At 55.2% G+C, this 11,430-nt stretch overlaps 1 protein-coding gene across 2 annotated transcripts in view; it reads left to right on the top strand.

Moving 5' to 3' along the window:
- The first annotated feature begins 3,118 nt into the window (after positions 1-3,118).
- The window catches only part of selenou1a (selenoprotein U 1a), a 129,136-nt gene continuing 120,824 nt past the window's right edge, over positions 3,119-11,430 (top strand). Inside the window, exons 1-2 of one of the 2 annotated variants that reach the window (XM_068052380.1) lie at positions 3,119-3,209; positions 3,704-3,889. In XM_068052380.1, the coding sequence (XP_067908481.1) occupies positions 3,706-3,889 (184 nt within the window). In that variant the 5' untranslated portion in view covers positions 3,119-3,209; positions 3,704-3,705. The remainder of the gene's footprint in view (positions 3,210-3,703; positions 3,890-11,430) is intronic. The other variant, XM_068052381.1, reaches the window with a different exon arrangement.

Here is an 11,430-nt window from a genome sequence, read left to right as displayed (position 1 = left end):
ACCTAGCGACGGTGACCCCAGGGCCAGGCGAATCTCTCTGAACCAGGGACAGTGACCGGGGGCCAGGACAATCTCTCTGACCTAGGGACAGTGACCCCAGGGCCAGGACAATCTCTCTGACCTAGGGACAGTGACCCGGGGCCAGGACAATCTCTCTGACCCGGCGACAGTAACCCCGGGGCCAGGACAATCTCTCTGACCTAAGGACAGTAACCCCGGTGCCAGGACAATCTCATTGACCCAGGGACAGTAACCCCGGGGCCAGGACAATCTCTCTGACCTAGGGACAGTTACCCCGGGGCCAGGACAATCTCTCTGACCTAGGGACAGTGAACTGGGGCCAGGACAATCTCTCTGACCCAGGGAGAGTGACCCCAGGGAATTCTCTGTGACCCAGGGAGAGTGACCCCAGGGCCAGGGCAATCTCTCTGACCTAGGGAGAATGACCCCAGGGCTAGGGCCATCTCTCTGAATCAGGGAGAGTCACCCCAGGGCCAGGACAATCTCTCTGTCCTCGGGACAGTGACCCCAGGGCCAGGACAATCTCTCTGACCTCGGGACAGTGACCCCAGGGCCAGGACAATCTCTCTGACCTAGGGACAGTGACCCCAGGGCCAGGGCAATCTCTGTGACCCAGGGAGAGTGACCTCAGGGCCAGGGCAATCTCTCTGACTCAGGGAGAGTGACTCCAGGGCCAGGGCCGTCTCTCTGACCCAGGGAGAGTGACCTCAGGGCCAGGGCAATCTCTCTGACTCAGGGAGAGTGACCCCAGTGCCAGGGCAATCTTTGTGACTCAGGGAGAGTGACCCCAGGGCCAGGGCAATCTCTGTGACCCAAGGAGAGCGACCCCAGGGCCAGGACAATCTCTCTGACCTGGGGACAGTGACCCCAGGGCCATGGCAATCTCTGTGACCCAGGGAGAGTGACCCCAGGGCCAGGGCAATCTCTCTGACCCAGGGAGAGTGACCCCAGGGCCTGGGCCATCTCTCTGACCCAGGTAGTGTGACCCCAGTGCCAGGGCCATCTCTGTGACCCAGGGAGCGTGACCCCAGGGCCAGGGCAATCTCTACGACCCAGTGAGAGTGACCCTGGGGCCAGGACAATCTAACTGATCTAGGGACAGTGAACCCAGGGCCTGGACACTCTCTCTGACCTAGGGACCGTGGCAATCTCTCTGACCCTGGGACAGTGACCCCAGAGCCAGGACAATCTCACTGACCTGGGGACAGTGACCCCAGGGCCAGGACGATCTCACTGACCTAGGGACAGTGACCCAAGGGCCAGGGCAATCTCTCTCACCCAGGGACAGTGACCCCAGAGCCAGGACAATTTCACTGACCTAGGGACCGTGACCCCAGGGCCAGGGCAATCTCTGTGACCCAGGGACAGTAACCCCATGGCCTGGGCAATCTCTCTGACCCAAGGACAGGGACCGCAGAGCCAGGACAATCTCACTGACCCAGGGAGAGTGACCCCAGGGCCAGGACAATCTCACTGACCTGGGGACAGTGACCCCAGAGCCAGGACAATCTCACTGACCTACGGACAGTGACCTCAGAGCCAGGACAATCTCACTGACCTAGGGACAGTGACCCCAGAGCCAGGACAATCTCACTGACCTAGGGACAGTCACCCCAGGGCTAGGGCAATCTCTGTGACCCAGGGACAGTGACCCCAGGGCCGGGACAATCTCTCTGACCTAGGGACAGTGGCCCAGGGGCCAGGACAATCTCTCTGACCCAGGGACAGTGACCTGGGGCCAGGAGAATCTCTCTCACCTAGGGACAGTGACACCAGGGCCAGGCCAATCTCTCTGACCCAGGGACAGTGACCCTGGGGCCAGGACAATCTCTCTGACCCAGGGACAGTAACCCTGGGGCCAGGACAATCTCTCTGACCCAGGGACAGTGACCCCAGGGCCAGGGCAATCTCTCTGACCTCGGGACAGTGACCTGGGGCCAGGGCAATCTCTCTGACCCAGGGACAGTAACCCCGGGGCCAGGACAATCTCTCTGACCTCGGGACAGTGACCTGGGCAGGACAATCTCTCTGACCCAGGGAGAGTGACCCCGGGGCCAGGGCAATCTCTCTGACCCAGGGAGAGTGACCTCAGGGCCAGGGCCATCTCTGTGACCCAGGGAGAGTGACCCCAGGGCCAGGGCAATCTCTACGACCCAGCGATTGTGACCCCGGGTCCAGGACACTCTCTCTGACCCACGGATTGTGACCCCGGGGCCAGGACATTCTCTGACCCAGCGATTGTGACCCCGGGTCCAGGAAACTCTCTCTGACCCACGGATTGTGACCCCAGGGCCAGGACACTCTCTCTGACCCAGGGACTGTGACCCCGGGGCCAGGACAGTTTCTCTGACCCAGGGACTGTGAGCCCAGGGCCGGAACACTCTCTGACCCAGCGATTGTGACCCCGGGGCCAGGACATTCTCTGACCCAGCGATTGTGACCCCGGGGCCAGGACACTCTCTCTGACCCACTGACAGCTAAATTAGACTGTTATATGAAAAGGAAGAATGTGCAGGGTTACGGGGAGAAGGTGGGGTGTAGCACTAGGGGAATTGCTCATTCCGAGAACCAGGGCAGACATGATGAGCCGAAAGGCCTCCTTTTGCGCTGTAATAATTGTCATTCTCTGTGGCACAACGATCTCAGGGCATGACATTCTCTATAAACCAGGGGCCATGATCCCAAGGCTCGGACACTCTCCCTGATCCAGGGGCAGCGACCCAGTGACCTGGTGTCTGGGTCAAACCTTCCCTCTATATTGACCCTGGGCCTAGTGTGAGACTGGGAATGTTTTACAAAACTTAGTCTGGTGCTCAAGACTTGGTGTCAAATAATTAAGAAAGCTTCAGTTTGTCAAACCAGCCAGCTCTGTGCCTCAGGATAGTCAGCCTTGCCAACGTCTCCCACCCTGCCTCTGTGTGGGGCTGCACTCATATCCCTGCTGTTAGCCAGCTCGGGCTGTTTTCAGTGTTCATGTCTATGTATTCCTGTGCATTGTTTTGCTGCTGGGCGGACTCTGATCTGTCTGTCTGGTGTGATTAACTGGCCTTATATCTCTCTGCCTGCCGCTATTGGCTGCTGAGCTGTGACCTGCGACCCAGTTACTAGGCTGCAGGAATTTGGATCTGAACATAAAAGGTAGAAGTCAAGGTTTCACTTTACTGACTGCACAAGCAGCAGGGAGCACCGTGAGTATATCCATGGCAAAGCGAGACAGGCTAATAAAGCTAGTGAGAGAAAGAAAGAGTCTCAGAAAGAGAGAGAGGGACAGAAAGATAGCGCGGGGGATGGGAGAGAGAAAGAGACATGCCAAGCTAGAGAAAGAGTCCCAGAAAGAGAGAGGGGGACAGGCAGACAGCGAGAGAAGGACAGAAAGAGAGAGAGAGAGGGAGGGATGAAGAGAAAGAAAAAAAGAGACTGAGAGAGAGAGAAAGAAAGAATGAAGCATACAGTGGGGATAGAGACAGCTGATGGGAGGCAGAGAGAGAAGGAGGGGGACAGGCAGATAGTGGGGAACAGAGACAGAGGGAGGCAGAAAGATGTTCGAGCTGTTGAGTGAACTCCGGTTGATGTCTGAGGAACACATTGTCTCTCTAAGGCTGCTGCTGTATATAAATTGCTTGAATGCATGTTAATGCTGTGCTCACCCTGCTGCTGTTTGCTCATTGATCTTATGTTCCAGGCATGGTTGTGGAAGCTGAAGATTTCCTCTCTGATCCAAACATGGGTTTGTGGACACTGGGCCTAGGTGCTCTGGGAGCTGCAATCACCAGCATGTTACTGGCAAACACTGACCTACTGTTGCCCAAGGCTGAGACCGCATCATTAACATATTTGTCAGGGGCCAAGCTGAGAACCCTGGACCGAGGCAAGTTTAAAAGTCAATGTACAATTTTGGGGTTTTCACTATTTACGGTTCTAACCCAGTACGTAAGTCATGGCTCAATTGGTAGCACTCTCACCTCTGAGTTAGAAGGTGGTGGATTTAAGCCACCCTCCAGAGACAGGAGCATATCATCCAGGCTGACACTCCCAATGTAGTGCTGAGGGAGTGCTGCACTGTCTGAAGTTTCTGTTGAGACATTAAACCAAGGCCCTATCTGCTTCCGAGGGTGCACACAAAAGATCCTATGGCACTATTTCGAAGAAGAGCAGGAGAGTTCCCCTTGTCCTCACTTTTCATCCCACCAGCCTCCATATCCAAAGGATCATCCTCCGCCATTTTCGCCACCTCCAGCGTGATGCCACTACCAGTCGCATCTTTCCCTCCCTTCCCCTGTCAGCATTCCGAAGGGATCGTTCCCTCCGCGACACCCTGGTCCACTCCTCCATTACCCCCACCACCTCGTCCCCGTCCCAGGGCACCTTCCCCTGCAATCGCAGGAGGTGTAATACCTGCCCATTTACCTCCTCTCTCCTCACTATCCCAGGCCCCAAACACTCCTTTCAGGTGAAGCAGCGATTTACTTGTACTTCTTTCAATGTAGTATACTGTATTCGCTGCTCACAGTGTGGTCTCCTCTACATTGGGGAGACCAAGCGCAGACTGGGTGACCGCTTTGCGGAACATCTCCGCTCAGTCCGCAAGCAGGACCCTGAGCTTCCGGTTGCTTGCCATTTCAACACTCCCCCCTGCTCTCATGCTCACATCTCTGTCCTGGGATTGCTGCAGTGTTCCAGTGAACATCAACGCAAGCTCGAGGAACAGCATCTCATCTACCGATTAGGCACACTACAGCCTGCCGGACTGAACATTGAGTTCAATAATTTCAGAGCATGAAAGCCCCCCATTTTACTTTCATTTTTAGTTATTTTTTCTTCCTTTTTTTTTACATTATTTTTTACATTTTTTACAATCTTTTTTTGCATTTATTTCATTTCATCTTTGTTCAGTTTGCTTACCCACTTTTTTTCAGGTTTTTTTTCAGGTTTGCACTTGCTGCTGTTCAATATTCAGTGTATTCACACCTAATCTGTACTAATGCTTTGTCTTTCAACACACCATTAACATATTGTTTGCCTTTGCTCCGTGACCTTTTGGTCAGCTATGTGGCCTGGTCCAATCTGCACCTTCTCCTTTGTTATCTCTTGCCCCACCCCCACCTCACTTGCTTATAATCTGTGACTTTTCTAATATTTGTCAGTTCCAAAGAAGGGTCACTGACCCGAAACGTTAACTCTGCTTCTCTTTCCACAGATGCTGCCAGACCTGCTGAGTGATTCCAGCATTTCTTGTTTTTGTTTCAGAGTTTCCCTGGTGTTCTGGCCAGTATTTGCCCCTCAATCAACATCACAAAAACAGATTATCTGATGATTATCACATTGCTGTTTGTGGGTGCTTGCTCTGTGCCAACTGGTTGCTGCATTTTCTACATTTTTAACAGTGACTACACTTCAAATGTACTTCACTGGCTGAAAAGGAAATGAAAGCTGCTATAATAAATGCCAGTCTTTCTATTCCTGTTTATTTTACCTGTTCAACTTCTTTTGGTGTCGTGAAATGCCCCAGTTTTCAACATTTTATTTAGAATTAGAGCCACTTGTTCCTAGTCCTATTCTATGATCCTTTGCTGCCTCTTTCCATGACTGTCTTCTTTTTTTCATTTTGTAAGGATGCTGATCTCATCAACTTTAAGGGTTTGCAGCTGCCCTTTTTTAAAGGGGGCACCAACGTTTAACTGTAAATTAAATTAAACTTAAAGGAATCATATCAAATTTAAATTAAAATGTGGTTCTTGGTGTAAATGAAGCACTCCATTACTTGACTGGAAGACTCTTTTGTATTGGGGTGCCCAGAACCTCTCTCAATATTCAAAATATCCCCCATACTTAATGATTATCTATAAAATCCAGAATCCCATTTCCCTTTTTAATAGCTTTTCCTAGCTGTTAAAAATCTCAGTAGCTGCAGCTCATTATCTACAATGCCAGTTAAATCAGGTTACTATTGAAATAGGACAGGAATTGGCCATTCAGCCACTCAAGCCTGTTTTGTCATTGAGTGAGATTATGGCTGATCTGTATCCTAAATCCATCTAGCCACCTTGGCTCAGTATCACTTAATACTCTTGAATTGCCAAAAATTATCAATCTCTGTTTTTGTTTTATTCTTTGATTGGGATGTGGGTGTCGTTGGCAAGGCCAGCATTGTTCCACATCCCGAATTGCCCTTGACAACTGAGTAGCTTGTGAGGCCATTTCAGAGGACAGTTAAGAGTCAACAACATTGCTGTGGGTCTGGAGTCAAATGTAAGGCCAGACCAGGTAAGGATGGCAGATTTCCTCCCCATGTGAACCAGATGGGTTTTTGTGATAATTGTTGGTAGTTTCATGGCACTATTACCAAGACTAGCTGTCAATTCCTGACTTTTATTAATTGAATTTAAATTCCACCAGCTGCCATGGTGGGATTTGAACCCATGTCCCCGGGGCATTAGCCTGGGCCTCTGGATTACTAGTTCAGTGACGTTACCACGAGGCCACCGTCTTCCCAATTTAAACTAGCATCTGCTGCTTCTATCGAGAGAGAGAGAGAGAGAGTTCCACTATCCAACACCCTTTGTGTTTAGAAGTGTTTCCTAACTCTTCTCCTGAACGACCCGGCTCTGATTTTCAGGTGATGTGTTTTGTCCTAGAATCACCCGCCAGTAGAAAATGTTTCTCTTTACCAACCTTATTAATTCCTTTCAAAATCCTAAAAAACTCTATCAAATTAGCCCTCAACCTTCTAAATTCTAGGAAACACAAGTCTCGTTTATGTAATCAAGTGGTCGCCAGCTCGTTGATCGCCAGCTAATTGCAGTCTTTGCTCCTTTGAGTAGCTTGCATACAGCTTTGCAAAATTGCACTTAAAAAGAAAAGTTTGGTTTGAAAAAAGAAATCAAAAAGTACATGTGAGCAAATGTAGATGCTATCAGTAGTATATTACCCCTCAGTGATAATGGAGATTATTTAATGTGTCTCTGCTCTTTGACCTGTACCTGGCCCAGACACCACACCTGACATTCTCCTCGCGCCACTTGTTTTGATTCTAATTGGCTCCCAGTAAGCACTGCGCCAACTGCCCCGTGTTCTCCAACCAATCACGGCAATGTTACATCCACCAATGTCACAGCCAATTAATTAGATGCGTTGTTTCTTAGCAAGGCCCATGTGAGTGCATCTTGGATAATGGTCTGTACCTGGAGCCACCAGCCAAACCCGGGTAGGTGTCTGTACCGGGAGGGAGCAGCCTGACCCGGGTAGGTGTCTGCACCTGGAGGGAGCAGCCTGACCCGGGTAGGTGTCTGCACCTGGAGGGAGCAGCCTGACCCGGGTAGGTGTCTGCACCTGGAGGGAGCAGCCTGACCAGGGTAGGTGTCTGTACCTGGAGGGAGCAGCCCGACCAGGGTAGGTGTCTGCACCTGGAGGGAGCAGCCCGACCAGGGTAGGTGTCTGCACCTGGAGGGAGCAGGCCGACCAGGGTAGGTGTCTGCACCTGGAGGGAGCAGCCCGACCAGGGTAGGTGTCTGTACCTGGAGGGAGCAGCCTGACCCGGGTAGGTGTCTGTACCTGGAGGGAGAAGCCTGACCCGGGTAGGTGTCTGCACCTGGAGGGAGCAGCCCGACCAGGGTAGGTGTCTGTACCTGGATGGAGAACCCTGACCCGGGTAGGTGTCTGTACCTGGAGGGATAACCCTGACCCGGGTAGGTGTCTGCACCTGGAGGGAGAAGCCCGACCAGGGTAGGTGTCAGTACCTGGAGGGAGCAGCCCGACCCGGGTAGGTGTCTGTACCTGGAGGGAGATCCCTGACCCGGGTAGGTGTCTGTTCCTGGAGGGATAACCCTGACCCGGGTAGGTGCCTGCACATGGAGGGAGCAGCCCGACCAGGGTAGGTGTCAGCACCTGGAGGGAGTCCCTGACCCGGGTAGGTGTCTGTACCTGGAGGGAGAACCCTGACCCGGGTAGGTGTCTGTACCTGGAGGGAGAACCCTGACCCGGGTAGGTGTCTGTACCTGGAGGGAGCAGCCCGACCAGGGTAGGTGTCAGTACCTGGAGGGAGAACCCTGACCCGGGTAGGTGTCTGTACCTGGAGGGAGAACCCTGACCCGGGTAGGTATCTGTACATGGAGGGAGAACACTGACCCGGGTAGGTGTCTGTACCTGGAGGGAGAACCCTGACCCGGGTAGGTGTCTGTACCTGGAGGGAGAACCCTGACCCGGGTAGGTGTCTGTACCTGGAGGGAGAACCCTGACCCGGGTAGGTGTCTGTACCTGGAGGGAGCAGCCCGACCAGGGTATGTGTCTGTACCTGGAGGGAGCAGCCTGTCCCGCGTAGTTGTCTGTACCTGGAGGGAGCAGCCTGACCCGGGTAGGTGTCTGTACCTGGAGGGAGAACCCTGACCCGGGTAGGTGTCTGTACCTGGAGGGAGCAGCCCGACCCGGGTAGGTGTCTGTACCTGGACTGAGCAGCCCGACCAGGGTAGGTGTCTGTACCTGGAGGGATAACCCTGACCCGGGTAGGTGTCTGTACCTGGAGGGATAACCCTGACTCGGGTAGGTGTCTGTACCTGGAGGGAGAACCCTGACCCGGGTAGGTGTCTGTACCTGGAGGGAGAACCCTGACCCGGGTAGGTGTCTGCACCTGGAGGGAGAACCCTGACCCGGGTAGGTGTCTGCACCTGGAGGGAGAACCCTGACCCGGGTAGGTGTCTGTACCTGGAGGGAGAACCGTGACCCTGGTAGGTGTCTGTACATGGAGGGAGAACCCTGACCCGGGTAGGTGTCTGTACCTGGAGGGAGCAGCCCGACCACGGTAGGTGTCTGTACCTGGAGGGAGAACCCTGACCCGGGTAGGTGTCTGTACCTGGAGGGAGAACCCTGTCCCAGGTAGGTGTCTGTACATGGAGGGAGAACCCTGACCCGGGTAGGTATCTGTACATGGAGGGAGAACCCTGACCCGGGTAGGTGTCTGTACCTGGAGGGAGAACCCTGAGCCGGGTAGGTGTCTGTACCTGGAGGGAGATTCCTGACCCGGGTAGGTGTCTGAACCTGGAGGGAGATCCCTGACCCGGGTAGGTGTCTGTACCTGGAGGGAGATCCCTGACCCGGGTAGGTGTCTGTACATGGAGGGAGCAGCCTGACCCGGGTAGGTGTCTGTACCAGGAGGGAGAACCCTGACCCGGGTAGGTGTCTGTACATGGAGGGAGAACCCTGACCCGGGTAGGTGTCTGTACCTGGAGGGAGAACACTGACCCGGGTAGGTGTCTGTACCTGGAGGGAGAACCCTGACCCGGGTAGGTGTCTGTACATGGAGGGAGCAGCCTGACCCGGGTAGGTGTCTGTACCTGGAGGGAGCAGCCAGACCTGGGTAGGTGTCTGTACCTGGAGGGAGCAACCTGACCCGGGTAGGTGTCTGTACCTGGAGGGAGAACCCTGACCCGGGTAGGTGTGTGTACCTGGAGGGAGAACCCTGACCCGAGTAGGTGTCTGTACCTGGAGGGAGCAGCCCGACCAGGGTAGGTTTCTGTACCTGGAGGGAGCAGCCCGACCAGGGTAGGTGTCTGTACCTGGAGGGAGCAGCCCGACCCGGGTAGGTGTCTGTACCTGGAGGGAGCAGCCTGTCCCGGAAAGGTGTCTGTACCTGGAGGGAGCAGCCTGACCCGGGTAGGTGGCTGTACCTGGAGGGAGTAGCCTGACCCGGGTTGGTGTCTGTACCTGGAGGGAGCAGCCTGACCCGGGCAGGTGTCTGTACCTGGAGGGAGCAGCCTGACCCGGGCAGGTGTCTGTACCTGGAGGGGGCAGCTTGACCCGGGTAGGTGTCTGTACCTGGAGGGGGCAGCCCGACCCGGGTAGGTGTCTGTACCTGGAGGGAGCAGCCCGACCCGGGTAGGTGTCTGTACCTGGAGGGAGATACCTGACCCGGGTCGGTGTCTGTACCTGGAGGGATAACCCTGACCCGGGTACGTGTCTGTACCTGGAGGGATAACCCTGACCCGGGTTGATGTCTGCACATGGAGGGAGCAGCCCGACCAGGGCAGGTGTCAGTACCTGGAGGGAGAACCCTGACCCGGGTAGGTGTCTGTACCTGGGGGGAGAACCCTGACCCGGGTAGGTGTCTGTACCTGGACGGAGAACCCTGACCCGGGTAGGTGTCTGTACCTGGAGGGAGAACCCTGACCCGGGTAGGTGTCTGTACCTGGAGGGAGCAGCCCGACCAGGGAAGGTGTCAGTACCTGGAGGGAGAACCCTGACCCGGGTAGGTGTCTGTACCTGGAGGGAGAACCCTGACCCGGGAAGGTGTCTGTACATGGAGGGAGAACCCTGACCCGGGTAGGTGTCTGTACATGGAGGGAGAACCCTGACCCGGGTAGGTGTCTGTACATGGAGGGAGAACCCTGACCCGGGTAGGTGTCTGTACATGGAGGGAGAACCCTGACCCGGGTAGGTGTCTGTACATGGAGGGAGAACCCTGACCCGGGTAGGTGTCTGTACATGGAGGGAGAACCCTGACCCGGGTAGGTGTATGTACCTGGAAGGAGAACCCTGACCCGGGTAGGTGTCTGTACCTGGAAGGAGAACCCTGACCCGGGTAGGTGTCTGTACCTGGAGGGAGAACCCTGACCGGGGTAGGTATCTGTACATGGAGGGAGCAGCCTGACCCGGGTAGGTGTCTGTACCTGGAGGGAGAACCCTGACCCGGGTAGGTGTCTATACATGGAGGGAGAACCCTGACCCGGGTAGGTGTCTGTACCTGGAGGGAGAACCCTGACCCGGGTAGGTGTCTGTACATGGAGGGAGCAGCCTGACCCGGGTAGGTGTCTGTACCTGGAGGGAGCAGCCAGACCTGGGTAGGTGTCTGTACCTGGAGGGAGCAACCTGACCCGGGGAGGTGTCTGTACCTGGAGGGAGAACCCTGACCCGGGTAGGTGTCTGTACCTGGAGGGAGAACCCTGACCCGAGTAGGTGTCTGTACCTGGAGGGAGCAGCCCGACCAGGGTAGGTGTCTGTACCTGGAGGGAGCAGCCCGACCAGGGTAGGTTTCTGTACCTGGAGGGAGCAGCCCGACCAGGGTAGGTGTCTGTACCTGGAGGGAGCAGCCCGACCCGGGTAGGTGTCTGTACCTGGAGGGAGCAGCCTGTCCCGGAAAGGTGTCTGTACCTGGAGGGAGCAGCCTGACCCGGGTAGGTGGCTGTACCTGGAGTGAGTAGCCTGACCCGGGTTGGTGTCTGTACCTGGAGGGAGCAGCCTGACCCGGGTAGGTATCTGTACCTGGAGGGAGCAGCCTGACCCGGGCAGGTGTCTGTACCTGGAGGGAGAACCCTGACCCAGGTAGGTGTCTGTACCTGGAGGGAGAACCCTGACCCAGGTAGGTGTCTGTACCTGGAGGGAGCAGCCCGACCCGGGTAGGTGTCTGTACCTGGAGGGAGT

This window comes from Heterodontus francisci, chromosome 20 (genome assembly GCF_036365525.1).
Source record: "Heterodontus francisci isolate sHetFra1 chromosome 20, sHetFra1.hap1, whole genome shotgun sequence".
Lineage (NCBI taxonomy): Eukaryota > Metazoa > Chordata > Chondrichthyes > Heterodontiformes > Heterodontidae > Heterodontus > Heterodontus francisci.
The sequence above is the reverse complement of the archived record's forward strand: the minus strand, read 5'-3'. Positions and strand labels throughout refer to the sequence as shown.